The sequence below is a fragment of the Vicugna pacos genome, chromosome 23 (genome assembly GCF_048564905.1).
Source record: "Vicugna pacos chromosome 23, VicPac4, whole genome shotgun sequence".
Lineage (NCBI taxonomy): Eukaryota > Metazoa > Chordata > Mammalia > Artiodactyla > Camelidae > Vicugna > Vicugna pacos.
In genome coordinates this window covers 4365278-4380421 of record NC_133009.1, presented here as the reverse complement: position 1 = coordinate 4380421, position 15144 = coordinate 4365278, and the positions used below count along the sequence as shown (strand labels likewise).

General features: G+C 47.7%; 1 protein-coding gene across 1 annotated transcript; it reads right to left on the bottom strand.

Moving 5' to 3' along the window:
* Nucleotides 1–9893: 9893 nt before the first annotated feature.
* IL10 (interleukin 10) lies at nucleotides 9894–14349 on the bottom strand. The gene is made up of 5 exons (XM_006215461.4): nucleotides 14148–14349; nucleotides 13276–13335; nucleotides 12860–13012; nucleotides 11747–11812; nucleotides 9894–10689 (listed from the first exon to the last, which is right to left on the bottom strand). Exons 1-5 carry the CDS (start codon nucleotides 14310–14312, stop codon nucleotides 10597–10599), a joined length of 537 nt encoding a protein of 178 aa, XP_006215523.1. The 5' UTR covers nucleotides 14313–14349; the 3' UTR covers nucleotides 9894–10596.
* Nucleotides 14350–15144: the final 795 nt, after the last annotated feature.

Sequence of the window (15144 nt, the reverse complement as noted above, 5' to 3'; positions counted from 1 at the left end):
CAATGGTGGCACTTAGGCTAACAGATTGCTTGTTCTTATGCTTGCCCTTAGAACGGTCAACAAACTTGACTGACAGGATGCTACCCACAGCTGTTGATCTTAGTGTTTCTACTTTATTCCAGTAACTGAAAGTAATAATTATGCTTGGTTTCTTGGTTTCCAAGGAGAAGATCACAGGATTTTAACCTTACAAAATAGCCTGAATTACCAAGAAGACCACATCTTGGGTGCTTATAAGATAAAGAGATGGAAAGAGTGACAACCACCGGCGTCTATAGAATTGGTTGCCTGGAGGCGTCATGATGCCATTCTAAGTCTTCTGATGAAAAAATGATTCTGTTGATTGTTATCAAAGTTTTATTGTTTGAGCTATGGCTATACAACCACCCCACCCCATCCCCAAGGTGGGCTCACAGTTTTGAAGGCACTAGGCTGCTGTGAACCCCCTTTGCCTGGCAGAGAAATAAAATTACCTCTTTTCGTCTAAGCGCCAAGACCCTTTCTCTGGGTTATTTGGCTTTGTCGGGGATGGGGGCCGATCTTTTGGCAACTTTCAGGCCAAAATGAGCAGCACTGATTTAGAAATTCTGCCTCTATTCTCCTTCCTAGACTGCCACGTGGGATGTCTGATGCTTGGAAGCCTCAACTGAGAAGAGGGTGAGAGAATTACTGGTTGTAATGTTGAGACAAACATCAGAGAAAGAGGTTAGACTTTGTACCGCTGTCTTCACGGGGACTTCTGTTTTCATCAACAGACTATTCTTGGGGAAACTCTTGATGGTGATTTTCTATCCTCCTGCTCTGTAGTAAGTGATAATATGTGAGACAGAACAGACTTGGGAAGTGGAGAACCCACACATCAGAGGAAGGATCTATGTTTGGAGGTTGGATGTGTCATTGGATGATGATTCATCTTGGCAAGAAATATACGCTTCTTGATTTGAGTGACTCTAGGGTTGTGTGTGGTTAAATGCTTGAGCATTGTTTTTTTCTGACGTAAGAATGACTTCACCCTGGGGAGGTTTATTTACAAATAACATTGGTCCTTTTATTTATTAGGAAATTCCAACAAATCCATATTAGGAAATCTTTTATGAAATATGAATCCGTTCCTAAGACTGAGAAAAAGTCAAATGATCATCTGTCCAGGGTACGAAACTCTGAGAACTGCACACATGTGGAAGTAAGAATCCACTAGATGCCCCAGGACACTCAGATTTCTTCTGTCTCTCCCTTTTATTCACAAGTCATTTGCACACTTTTCTCAGTCTCTTCCTTGTACTGCCTTCTATTGACTTCCCTTCTTCTCCCATGAGCCTGATGAAATTCAGTGCCCTCAGGGATGACTTACCCAAAATGTGGCTTTTCAACCCCCATAGATCCAATGACCTTTGCCTCTGCCTTTACTCAGCCATCTGCTCTAGTGGTACAGCCTGGACTTTGTCATTCCTCAAAGCTGCCCTACTTCCAAAATCTCCCCATTTTGTCTTTCCACTCTGTCCCCCACCTCCTCTCCTTGGTGATTCAGATCCTACCACTGCAACTGTCCCTTGATCTCAGCAGGACCTCCAGTCCATTGGCTCATCCACATTATCCCTTTTTATCAGTTCTCTCCTGCCTCCACTGCCCTCATTATTCAGCTTTGAATCCTGGATCTGTCTTTCCGATCAGGCTCTTACCTGTACCCTCAACTTCCTCTCCCCTTTGCCCTACTCAACAGCAAAACAATTCTGCCTTCTATATATTCACCCTAGGCTGCCAAGGGAACCCTGAGAGAGGTGATATAATCAGGCAGACCACTTCAAGTCATGATTACCTACCCCAGCTGGGCTCAACACTGCCTGGAAATCTACCACGTTTCTCCAGAGCTGTTTGCTTTCCATGTGTTCTCAAATGTCATGTCAAAACTTTGTTCCTCTCCTCAAACCTCTCTTGCATCCTCTCCTCATTATTTACTCTTTTCAGAGAAAATAGAAACCATCTGATGGAAACAACCTCAGCTTCCTGCCGACAGATCTTCAAACCAAACTGCTTTTGTACCCACTGTCCCTACTTCCTTCCTGTTATTCAATGGAGGTGTTCTTCCTCCGTTCAAAGCCCTCCTTCCTTTTACCTCTGTGCCCTCCTGCTTTCTGAGCCACCTGTCTGCATCAGTTCTCCCATTCACTCTTCTCTCTGTTTTCAATTTCTTTCCCTCCTCTATGGGCCCAGCGTCTTGAAAGAGTTGTTCACATGTGTCACCGCACCTTTCCACTTCCCATGTGTATAACCCCATCTATCTCCCACCTCCCGCCGCTCCCCTGCATTCCTCTTGATAAAGTCACCGGTGTGCCCACTTGCTATATCCCATCAGGGGCTGTATCGTCTTGATCTCACTTGACCTCCCAGTAGCACTTAATCCAGCCAACCTCTCCTTTTTCCCTTGAGGTAGTTTCTTTCCTGGTCCTCAGGGATGCCGCCCTCTCCTGGTATTCCTCTTTACCACTTGGGTCACTTTTTTCAAGTTTTTCTGCCAGCTTCTCCTGCTGAATTATAAGTATCTGGCTTCTCCAGGGCTCGGTTCTGGACCCTCTTCTTTTGTCTCTCTACATTCTTCCCCTCGGGGATTTTCTCCATCCCATGATTTCACTCACCATCTCTACAGCAGTGACACCCAGACTACTGGGCTGTGTCTCCAGACTACACGTCCACGTCCAGATGACCGCTCTGGACGTATTTACTCAGTCTCAGGGGCACCTCCGACTCAAGGAGACCAGTGTAGAATGTGTGTCGTTCCTCTCCAAACCCGCTTCTTCTCTACCCAGCTGTTCAGGGCAAACATCTGAGGCTCACCTTGGTCATTGCCTGCTGTCTCCAGTCTCATCTCAGTAGTTGCTGAATATCTGACCACTTGCCCTTCTCTCAGTTCTTACTTCTCACCACCTTAGTCCAGACTGCAATTCCCTCTTGTCTGGATTGGTAACAAATGGCCCCAAATGGTCTCATTTAGAAGAAATAGATACACACTTCCTCCCTACCTAATAGCCTTCAATGGCTTCCCTTTGCTCTTACGTCAAAGTCTAAAAGCTTTACCCCTGCCTCTTGCTTCAAGCTCGTCTTACATCTCTCTGCCTCATGCATAATGTCCCTCACTTGTTGTGCCTCACCTTTCATTTATTTCCTTAAACAGTTCTGGTTTGGTCCTACTTCAAGGCCTCAGAACATGAGACGGGATGGAGAGGTCAGAGGGTCTTGAAGAGGACCCAGGGTCCAGCTGTCAGTGCAAATTAGTATCAGTACAGATGGACCCTTGCTTCAGAGGTACCCCTCCTCCGTTCTTTGCAGTTCTGTGGGGTCTTTAAATACGTGGCTCTCTCTGCTTCAGATTCTCATCATCTCCCTGTTCATTGGCCAACTCCCACTGATCCTCCATGTCCAGCTGAGCATCGCCTCCTCCTGGAGGCCTCTCCCTAACCCTGAGTCTGGGTCAGTTGCTCTGTTAAAAACTCCTTCTCATTTAGTTGACATCACAATTACAATAAAATTGTGTAGTTAACTTTGTAATGTCTGTTTCCACCCTAGCTATTGAGTCCATGAAGCTAAACACCATGTCTGTCTTATTCACTGCTTTTTCTTTAGCGCCCAGCATGGTACTTAGAGCAGAGAAAGTTCTGAGTGAGCAGACGGACATCTCGTACAGACTCTGACTGGGGACAAAGCCCAGGGGAAAAAACAGTCCGCCTCTGATTTGATTTGAGTCTCATTCTTGTTAGATGTGCGTGTAGAGATTATCCTGCAAGGGGACTAGATTCATTACTTATGCTGCAGACTAACCTCAGTTACTAATTCTGCCCTGGAGGAGGTACGTGATAGGGCTAGTTGGGGAACTGCTACCAACTTCCTGGACATAATCCAGAAAGACATCTTCAAATAGACATGAGATTCTGGGCCATATAGGGGACAAACTATAGGCTCTGTTATATGATGACTTCTTGGTCTTGGAAGATTTATATATATTTTTTCTTTTCCTGAACAATGCTAAGGGGAAAAACAGGGCAGTAGGCTGTCTCATTTTGCAGGCTGTTAGCAGGAAAGCAACCAAAATAGCTAATGAACACATATGAGCAAAGCCCGGTATTGTAATCAAATAAAGCCTTCTACGTAGTTGATCTAATCTATATTTAATCATAGGTGTAACTATTATTGCTCAGAATGGAATTAGGCATCTATGTGAAGCAGTTCACTGGACTTCTGCAACTCTAATTCATATGTATTCATAATTCATATGTATACTTTTGAACTTCATCAAGCCAGGCATCTCTGAGACCAACTTTAGGCACACTCACAGAGATATCGCTTCCCCCTTTCCTTGCAGGGATGGTCCATTTTTGCCTTCCACTAGAAATGGTGGGTAGGTGGGTAGAAAGCTTTACAAGGAAAGGTGCAATTCTAGTGATCGGCACTCAAGGAGTGTCCAGCTGTTTTTCATGGTGTTAGCACCAATCTTACCATCTGGCCCTCTGTGAGTATTTTTCCAGATGTCTAAGGAATAAAGGTGCTTTAACTAAGTATTTACTCTGTGCTTTCCATGTATTTATGCCTTGATTTCTTATGATAACAACACCTTGAAGGAATGATAGTTCTCTCCATGTTAGGGAGAATCAGTAGGTGATGTCTCAAGGTCATGCAGCTTGGAGCCAAGGTTCGGCAGCCTCCAGATCCTGTATGCATCGTCCCTGTGCTGTGGATTCTTACAGGAATAAGGGGTACTCTGTGTTACTTTCCCTCAGGTCTTTTGTCTCCCCCATATCCTCTCCAGCCAGGGTCTTCAGCTTCTGGAAGCTCAGGGCTCTGTGGCTGCTCAGCCTTGCTGGGAGAGGGGAGCCGGTGGATGACTGAGAAGTTGTTTGGAAAATTCCCAGTGCAGACTTTGTAGACACAGAAATACATCCTGCAAGAGGAGTCAAGTGGGAATGGGCCTGGCTGATGGAAGGAATCTGACGCTGGAATTAGAAACTGTGGGCTTGGAAGGAACTCGGTGGTTTTGAGACTTTTGACCACCAAGGACTGCTGGGATTACTTTTCCTCCGAGGCTCTCTGTTAAACTATTTTGGCCGGTCACATATTTTTAAAGGTGATAATTCCATTTTCTCATTTTGTTAATCAAAGATATGATACATGACTACCAAATAGAACTTTTAATCTGCAAGAGGCGACCCATTTTTCCATACAAAGTGGTTATTACTTTAGCCAAGTGTATGGAAGTGCTTTTTTTGAGCCCTTGCTGAGTTATGGGAGGTAGGGGTGACAAGGGTACAGTTCCCACTAGGCTTTTTCAAATTTCGGAAATTGTTCAAAGATAATCCTCTCCCTCACCATGAGCACCTTCGAGAACCCACATGAGCGTAGTGGCCCTAGGTGGAACCCATTGATCCAGACCTATTCCTTATTTTATTATAAGGAGTAAAAGGCCCAGACAGGATAAATTAGATTTCCAAAGTCACTGAGTGAGTTAGTACATAAAAAAAAATTGAACATTGGGATGTATGTATCTTTTCGAATTAGAGTTCTTTCTGGATAGATGCCCAGAAGAGCACAGCAGTACAATTTACAATAGTCAAGACATGGCAACAGCCTAAATGTCCATCAACAGATGACTGGATAAAGAAGTTTGGTATATTTATACAATGGAATACTACTCAGCCATAAAAAAGAATAAAATAATGCAATTTGTAGCAACATGGATGGACCTGAAGATCATCATTCTAAGTGAGATAAGCCAAAAAGAGAAAGAAAAATACCATATGATATCACTCATATGTGGAATCTGAAAAAAAAGAAGACACAAATGAACTTATTTGCAAAACAGAAACAGATTCACAGACATAGAAAACAAACTTATGGTTACCAGGGGGAAATGGGTGGGAAGGGATAAACTGGGAGTTTGAGATTTGCAGATACTAACTACTCTACACAAAATAGATAAACAACAAGTCTCTACTGTACAGCACAGGGAACTATATTCAATGTCTTGCGGTAACCTGTAATGAAAAAGAATATGAAAAGACATGTATGTATGTACTTGTATGACTAAAACATGATGCTGTACACCAGAAATCGACACAGCATTGTAAACTGACTATACTTCAATTTAAAACAAAATGAGGATTGAATAATGGAACACATATCAGCTGGGACCCACGAGTGGCTCAGAGGTGTGGAGCTGACTGGTTCATTCTGCAGCTCATGCAAGTTCAAAAGATCTTCCTGCTGTTTTAAATTCTGGGTGTATGTTCTTATGATCCAGCTCCTATTTGCTTCTGGTGTTATGTCTGCTGTCCCCCAAATCACCCCAGGCCTAAAGCTGGTCCCCACGTTCCACAATTAAGTCCACACACACGAGGATTTTGTGGGGGAGACAAGCCATCAAATGGGCAGCTTCTGCCCTCTGGCCAGTCCTCTTCTTTTCTTCTTTCTTTTCATCTCTGATCCCTTTCCCTTCCTGCCAGATTGTGCCTCCCAGCCAGAATGGAAGAACTCAGTCGTCTTTTCTTGGTTTGACTTCTCTCGGTGGCTAGATAAGGTAACCACACTGTCAGAACAGATCTGGGAGCTTCTTTCTGGTCCCACCCTCCTCACCTCAGCAGCCAAGACAGAGTTTTTCATTCTCTGCTGATATCCAAACTCTGCTGTGAGGGGACCGACGGACAAGGGAGGAGATGACGTGGTTGCTCTTCTTAAAGAATAAAAATTTGAAAAAAAAAGCTCCGTCCAAACCTCGTCTCTACACTTCCTATCCTTCATGCCTTCGTGCCTGACACTCCATTTGACCCTTCAGTCACACCTGGTGTGTTAGCTCAGCGTGCTGCAACAAAATGGCATAGGCTGGGCGTCTTAAACAAGAGAGAGTAACTTTCTCATAGTTCTGGAGGCTGGAAGTCCAAGGGGAAGGTGCCGGCAAGGTAGGTTTCATGCTGAGGCTTCTTCTCTTGGCTTGAGGCTTCTCTTGGCGCTGCTGTCTTGCTGTGTCCTCGCATGACCTCCTTTTCTCGTGCTGGGAGAGCGAGAAGGAGGTGGGGAGGGGGGAGAGAGAAATGGAGCAAGGACACAGGGTGAGCCCCCTGCTGTCTCTCCTGACAGGAGCACTAATCCCATCCTGAGGGCCTCACCCTTATAACCAAATCGAAGCCTAATGACTTCCCAAGGGACCGATCTCCAAACGCCATCGCACTGGGGCTTAGGGCTTTCATATATGAATTCTGAAGGGACACATTCCATCTGTAACACCTGGGAAAGAAGTTTTGCTAGTTTTCCAGATGAGAAACTGAGGCTCGGAGAAGTAAATACATTAGATGGCGCCTACAAGGGAGGACTGAAGGAGGGGCGCCCATTGTGGTGGCCCATCCATGCACACCAATGGCCACTCGAATCCTCCCCTTCCTCTCACCCACCCGGGAGCCTCATGGGCCATCCAGATCAAAGCACTTTCTCCTAAGTTCTTAGAAGGATGTAGTAGTTTTAAACCACATCCACAGAATCTGATACGCCTCCTTTCAAAACGTGGATTCTAATTCCTCTCCCCTTGAAGGTGAGCTGTACTTCCCAGCTCACTTCTACCAAATAGGAACATGGCAGAGTGATGGTATGAGATGCCTGAGATTGGAGCTAAAAGATACCATGACTCCCCCTTGCTCTCTCTCTCAGATCGTTGGCTCAGGGGAAGACAGCTGACATGTCATGAAGACACTCAAGATGCTCTGTGGAGATGCTCACGTGGCAGGGAGCCACGGCCACCTGCCTATAGCCAGGGAGGAACTGAGGCCTCCCTCCAACAGTCCTGGGAACGTGCCATCGTGGATGTAAGCTGTCCAGTCAAGACTTCAAGTGGTTGCTACCTTGACTGTCATTTTGACCATGACCTCGTTATAGAGACTCTTATTGCTCCAAGATTCCTGACCTATGGAAATGGTGACATAATAAATGTTTGTTGTTTTAAGCTGCTAAATTTGGCGGGGTGGTGGTGGCCACAATAGATAATTGGTACAAAGGGAAAGATGTTTTATGCTATTCTCAGCTGTCCATCCTCCACATCAGCCACGCGGCCAAGCCACACCAACATTTCCGAGCATCAGTTCCCTCTTAGAGAAAACAGCAGTGAGATACTACACAGTATAACCGATAGATGCCTAGTACTGACTTGCTCAAAATAAGTGCTCAATAAGTTGTCATTGTTGCCAGCATCTTATCAGCTATGAGGCTTCTCCAGGTGAGTTTCTGTCTGTCAATTTCAGATGCCCACTTCCTCATGTGAGGTGCCAGCCTCAGACTGAAGTTCGTCTGCGTTCCCTGGCAGACAGCTCTGACCCCCTGAAGCTTCCAGGCCGAGGGGCTCCCGGCTCTTCTCCACTTCAGCGTAGAGAGCCTCCCTCCCTGTCACATTGTCTTCTGCGAACCTCCGTTCTTAACCCTAACCTTTCAGCTCAGAATTTCAGCTTTGATGCTTCCCACTTCCTTCCTATGGTTACTTTAACCGAAGTGAGTCAGGTCTTACTGAAAAACTGACCACAGCCACTCGGCTCCCACCCTGCCTCCCCCAGAGCAGGGCCGCCTGGGCAGAGCGTGAGGTGGGGCGGGGTGTTTACTCAGCCCATTCTTCCCCCTCTCCACCTCAAGTCATGGGGCTTTGCGTAGGGCTTCCCCAGCCACTGCGCCCCTCCCAGCAGACCGCAGTCAGAAGCCAATCTCATTTGTCTAGCAACTCAAGGAGATAGCAGATGTGCAGCATCTTGGGTCCTCAGGCAACCTATTGACTGGGCTGATTTCCTTATATTCCACTCTGTTGGGTCCAGCCTGTTGCCTCTGATCTCGGCTCAAGAAGGATTTGGTAGGAGTTTTTAGGTGTGAAGCCCAGCAACTGCCACCTTGGGGCCCTGGGACCATCTTCTTGCGTCTGGAAGCATGCTGGCACTTTGTCTGAATCCTTGCAAGCTCAGGCAAATTAGTACTCACCCTGGGACTTTGGAGCTTGAGGAAGCAAACAACAGCAACAACAACACAAGAGAAACAAAAGAACACACCAAACACCGAGAAACAAAAGAACACACCAAACACCGAGAAACAAAAGAACACACCAAACACCGAGAAACAAAAGAACACACCAGCACCGAAAAACAAAACACACTGAGAAACTTCCTCTGCCTAGCTTTTCAAAAAAAAAATTAAACTATAGTCAATTTACAATGTTGTATTAATTTCTGGTGTACAGCATAGTGATTCATTTATACATATACATATATATTCCTTTTCATATTCTTTTTCATTACAGGCCATTACAAGGTGTTGAATATAGTTCCCTGTGCTGCACGCTAGGACCTGGTTGTTTATCTACTTTATATGTAGTAGTTAGTATCTGCAAATCTGGAACTCCCAATTTGTCCATCCTCACCCGCTTTCCCCTGGTTAACCGTAAGTTTGTTTTCAACGTCTGTGAGTCTGTCCCCGTTTTGTAAATAAGTTCATTTGTGTCTTTTTTTCTTTTTTCTTTTTTAGATTCCACATATAAGTGATATGGTATTTTTCTCTTTCTGTCTGCCTATCTTCTAAATTTTGGTATGTGAAGAACCTCATCCTTAGCCTTAAAAATCAGCCTGATCATAAAGGATAATTCTTTAAAGGACTGAGTTTGTGGGGAGACTATGGTGGCCTTTGCCACTGGCTTTGGAAAGGAAAACAGCTTTTTCTCTGATCAGATTTGGAGACTTCTCTCTCTCTCTCGGGAGAAGACAGCTGGCTTTGTTTCTCTGGAATATAGCATTCATTCATCTAGTCTTTTCTAGCTTGGAAACTGAGAGAAAAATTTTAGTCAGACAGAAGCCAACGGACACCATCACATGACTTTCATAAGACCTCTTTATTTATTCAAAATTAAAATCTGTGATGAAGACAGACAAACAATGTAACATTCCCAGAGGAATTGAATTGCTTCTAGTTAAAACTGAGTTCTATTAGAACCAACTTTAGGTTGTTATAAATAACAAGCTGGCCACAGCTTTCAAGAATGAAGTGGTTGGGGCGTGAGGTCAGGGGAATCCCTCAGAGACGCCGGGATATCAGTTGTCCTAGGGTTTCTCTTCCTATGAGCCTGAGTCTTTGTAATATTCCAAGAGCCTCAGGCCCGGGGACAAGAAAAATTAGAGGGAGGTCAGGGGACACAGCCCGACAGCTATAAAGTGTGGTTAGGCTTGGAATGGAGGCTTCAGTTGGCTCCCCAAGGAAGATTTTTTTTTCCTTATATAACTTAAATTTTTCTCAAACACTCAAATACCACAGGGCATCATCACCCTATGGAAACAGCTTAAACACAGGTGAAAATAATAAATATTGAAACAAGTACAATATCAGGCTTCTTTCTAAATAGTTCACAGAGAAGCTCAGTAAATAAATAGAAATGGGAGTTGAGGTAACAGAAGTAATAAATATTCTAGGAGAGGTACAACAGGACCCTCCAAGGAGCTGCTTCTGCCCTCCCAGAGACCGGGATCGGATTTTGGAGATCTCCAACTTATGTCCTAGAGTCCAGGAGAGTTGCAGCCCGGAGGTTTTGTTGCCTAGAACGCTTCAGTTCTTCATCTTCATTGTCATGTAGGCTTCTATGTAGTTGATAAAGATGTCGAACTCACTCATGGCTTTGTAGACCCCCTTCTCTTGGAGCTGTGTAGCGAAATACGAAATGTTCAGTGAAAACCCCGTCTGAGCAAGTAAGTGGGTCCCCCTCCTTGGATGGGCATGAGCCTGGGGCCCATGTGTTGGGAGGTGAGAGGTGAAGCCCGGGACCCTGAGGATACGCCTGGCTGCCTGGGGAGAGGCTGTGCACTGGCCTGGAATGTGGCCAGCGGGCAGCAAGAGGAACATTCCCTGTGCAAAGCACAGTCTTCCAAATGGTGCCTTTTCAACAGTTTTGAAGGTCATGTGCTCGCATGGTGTTTATTCAAAATTCGATGAAAAGACATTAGAGGAACCACTTTGAAAGTGAAACAGTGAGTGAGAGGAGCCTTTTTTAGGCTTATGCTCCCCCACCCATGGATTGAGCAGGCCCTGCCCTGCTGCTCTGGCCTCGTGTGGGGGGATTCATGCCCCCTGATGCTGGAACCCTGCCCAGCGTCTGTCCCCAGCCCACGGAGAGGACATAGGCCCCGTGGCTTCTGGGAAACGGGGCCTGAGAGTTCACGGACAGTTGGAAGCGTGAAACCCTGCTTGGTCTGAGCTGAGATTCTCAAGCATCTTGGGAAGTGTGAACCGCAGGTGGAAGGAGGTGGGGACCAACTCCAGAGAAGGGAGCGTTCGGCTTCCTGCTCTGAGCTTGGGGGAGTTCGGGCTGAGCCCCTGCGTGTGTTTGTAAGTGAACATTCACGTGCCGGCTTCCTGCACGTGTAGCTTCGGCCTAGATTCCCAACCAGCTACTTTCTGTTTCCTTTGTCACTCTCCCCAGCACCCTGCTCACTGTGTTCACAGCTGGCTGGTCGGCCCAACCCGCAGGCCTGCCAAGGCGGGGAGCAGTCATTTAGAAACCCCCAAAGTCACTTCACAGAAAGCAAATATAACTGAGGCGGCAGCTCCTCACTGGCTGAGGAGGTCACACCATGTGTCAGGTTCTCACACTGCCTCGGAGCCAAAGACAGGGCCTGCTTAGCACCCGCCAACCTCCGCCCCTTGGGAGTGGGGAGAGGTCACATTCCCCCAGCCCTCCCTGCCCAGCATCCCAGCTCACCTTACTGAAGACACTCTTCACCTGCTCCACCGCCTTGCTCTTGTTTTCACAGGGGAGAAATCGATGCTGTGGAAGGAAAGAGAAAGTGTGAATGATACTGGCTCCCAGCTCCTGGGTCCACAGCGCTTGGAGGACAAGCTTGTGGCGTGAAGAGGCCAGACTCATCTTGAATGCCTACCCTCCAGAGCTCCTGGGGCCGACGCGGAGCCTACCTCCTCCTTCCCTGCCCTGGACAGAGAAGAAATATCGCCCAAGGGATGAAACATGTTTCTCCTCCTGGAAGCTACTCCTGGATGTTTACAAGGCTGCCTCAAAGCCCAGGTCTGGGAGCTGCCTCACCTGGCACGTCCCAGTGCCGACCAGAGGGCCGAGCCAGCCGTGTGTCCTGTCCTGCTTCTCTGCCCTGTCCTTGTCCTGCAGTCCCGGCCACGAGGACCATTTCTAAGTCCCAGAGGAATAGAGACAGTGTCAGCTCTGCCGGCCAACCCCCTTTGCATAGTCCTGTCCTACAAATAGAAACCCGCTGATTGCTCAGTACTGGCGAGGGAGCAGAGGAAGCCAGCGGTGAGGGTATCAATTCAACTGGAGAAATAACTTGTTCTGGGGAATTATTCATAGGCACTAGCCTGGAGGTGAGGGGGCCCCTGGCCCCTCGAAAATACTGGGGGAAATCCTGGCAGTCATTTGGGCCCCACTTGGAGCTTAGCTTTTAAAAGGTTAAGAATAAGAGGAAAGCAGTTTTCTCTCCCGGGACTCTCACCTCTGGCCCCTCCTGGGGACCCAGGGCCTAGGTTCGCAGGGACGAGAGAGCCCCAGCCGAAGCTCTGAGCTCTGAGGCCCTCTCATGAAGAGAGGGGAATAGCTAATAACCCACAAATGACTCACAAATAACAGGAAAGCTGTTGCAAATCTTCACATGTAAATGCCTTAGCGGCCACCCCCACCCGCAGCTTGGAGAGAAATGAGCAAGAAAGAGGACTCCTGCCCAGAGCACGAGCGGGCCTGCCAGCCTGGGCCTCTGTGTCGGGGTGCGAGCCCGTTCGGAGGTGGCGTTTCTGGAAGAGTCGCCCGGCAGGAGCCGCCCGGGAGGGGAAGAGCTGGTCTGCTACTTACACAGCGACGCAGCCTCAGTCTGAGGGTCTTCAGCTTCTCCCCCAGGGAGTTCACATGCTCCTTGATGTCAGGGCCGTGGTTCTCCGCCTGCGGCATCACCTCCTCCAGGTAAAACTGGATCATCTCCGACAAGGCTTGGCAACCCAGGTAACCCTAAGGGCGGAAGCCAGGGTGGGTGGTGACTGGGAGGAAGGGCTACCGCTGGAGAGGACAGCTTTGTCCCTGGGGAGCTTCCTAAGTGGCCGCCTCCCCCCAGGGCTGAGCACCCCTCCCCCTCCCTCCGGCTGCTGGCGATGTGCTGAGTTAAGATCTTCCCACTTCTCCTTTTCAAAGCGAAGGAAGCAGGTCCTTGCAGGCCAGAAACGGAGCCTCCCCTAGTCACACTGCTCAGTCCCCCACGCCCACCCAGCTCTCACCTTAAAGTCCTCCAGCAGGGACCTGGTCAACAGCATGTTGTCCAGCTGGTCCTTCATTTGCTGCAAGAAGAACAAAAGGAGAATGAACCCGAGGTTTGGGGAAAATACTGAAAATGACTGTCTTTCCAATTCCACTTTTCTTTGTAGAGTTTTTGATTTTTAATCAAGGCGTCCCCGGCCCCAAAAGGAAAAAGAGAACTTTCAAAACAGGACATGCGACAGTGCCGGAGCCCTTCATTAAATCAGGTCCTTCCCCGCGGGATCAAGTTATTTTAAAAATTGGGCTGATTTTGAAGGCGAGGCAGAAGCTTGCTGGGGTCCTGGTCTTCTCTCTGCAGGGCCAGGTCGGGTGTGAAGGGGCCCCCATGCCAACCCCCTCCCTCCTCAATGCCCTTTGCTTTTCTGCTGTCGATGTCCAGCTGCAGCCCTGAAAGGTCTCTGGGAACGCGAGGCACCTCCTAATGCAGGTTTCCTCCCGCTATGGCGCTTCCCCAAACCGCCCGTCTTTCAGATTCTGGAGGCCTTCTAAGCTGAGGCAACATATGTTTCCCTGCCACGGGGAACACCTCCAGTCAGACCGTCTGTGATCTCTCCCAGCCAGTGAAGTATCAAGCGCCAGTGGAATCTTAGATAAATTTCCAGGCATGGGAGAGAGAATGCATTTACCTTTTTACGGCAGCTTTATCTGCACAATTTGCTGCATCACCAGGGCTGGGATTAACTCACTGAACCCACAGCTTGGCCAGGGACCCTCTTAAGAACTGAAGTTTCAGGGGAATGGGTGCTGGGGATGGAGGTGCAGGAGGTTCTTAGAATTCCTGCTGAATGTGTTGTTCAGGGACTCCCGGGGGCAGGAAGGGCATGATACTCACAAAGAAAGTCTTCACCCTGCCAAAGGCGGCTCGGAGCTCCCGGAGCATGTGGGGCAGGCTGGCTGGGAAGTGGGCGCAGCTGTTCTCAGACTGGGTGCCTTGGTCTCGGCTGGCTGCCACTCCGGCCAGGAGGATCAGGCAGCAGAGCAGTGCTGAGCGGGGCATGGCGGAGCTGGGTCTTCTTCGTCGAGTCGGACTTGTGGTTTGATTTTGCAAGAGCAAGCCCCTGTTGTGTAGACCTTCACCTACTGTGTCCCTCTTTTATATTGTGGTTCAGTGAGGCCTCCCCATTCATAAAAAAAAGCCACAGTGTTACATATTTCCTGGCAAAGGTTTTTTTCTGATTAGAGCCCCTCCCTTCCCTTAGACCTTTCCAAAGTTTTGCATTCATTGAACCTCTTACTCAAAGTTTTAATTTTTGCATCATAAGCAAAAGAGATGTTTGAAAAATGAACTTCTGCATATGGCTATTTTAGGAGATGCTACCTCTCTCTCTCCCTTTTAAAATAATTTTTCAGCTTTTCTTAATAAAAAAAAGTTGATTTCCTGGGGTGAACAGCTGTTCTGTGCGCAGAGACCCAGAGCTGTGGCTTCCATTCACGTGTTCCTAGGTCACAGTGACGTGGACAAATTTGCCATTCCAAAATACACTGGGATTGAGAAATAACTGGGTCCCCTTCCTAACCTGGGTTGAATACTCAGGGCTTCTCCTTGCTGAATTGAGTAGTCACCTCTCTGGGCCTCAGTTTCCCCAAGTGAAAGCAAGGGTGTAAGCTAAATATCCTCAAAGCTGCCTTCTGGTTTTTTTTTTTTTTTCTGTTCCAGGACTTCCCCTTAAAGAGGCTGGCTTCCCACAGGACAGGCAGGGAAATGGGAGATGCTCCAGGCTCCTTCTCTGGCTCTGGGTTCATTTAGACTCTCAGATCCATGCCTCTAGCCTCCTTGGCCATCCCGGTCCTTGGGGGAAGTTAATAATAAAAGTAGTCTGTGCTTACCG

What these genes read in the sequence shown, in the direction of transcription:
- IL10 (XM_006215461.4), bottom strand. Translation starts at nt 14,312, where the DNA reads ATGCCCCGCTCAGCACTGCTCTGCTGCCTGATCCTCCTGGCCGGAGTG. An exon ending in CCCTGCTGGAGGACTTTAAG is followed by an intron (nt 13,013 to 13,275) that starts GTGAGAGCTGGG and finishes TTCCGCCCTTAG; the next exon opens with GGTTACCTGGGTTGCCAAGC. An exon ending in TGAAGAGTGTCTTCAGTAAG is followed by an intron (nt 10,690 to 11,746) that starts GTGAGCTGGGAT and finishes TTCGCTACACAG; the next exon opens with CTCCAAGAGAAGGGGGTCTA.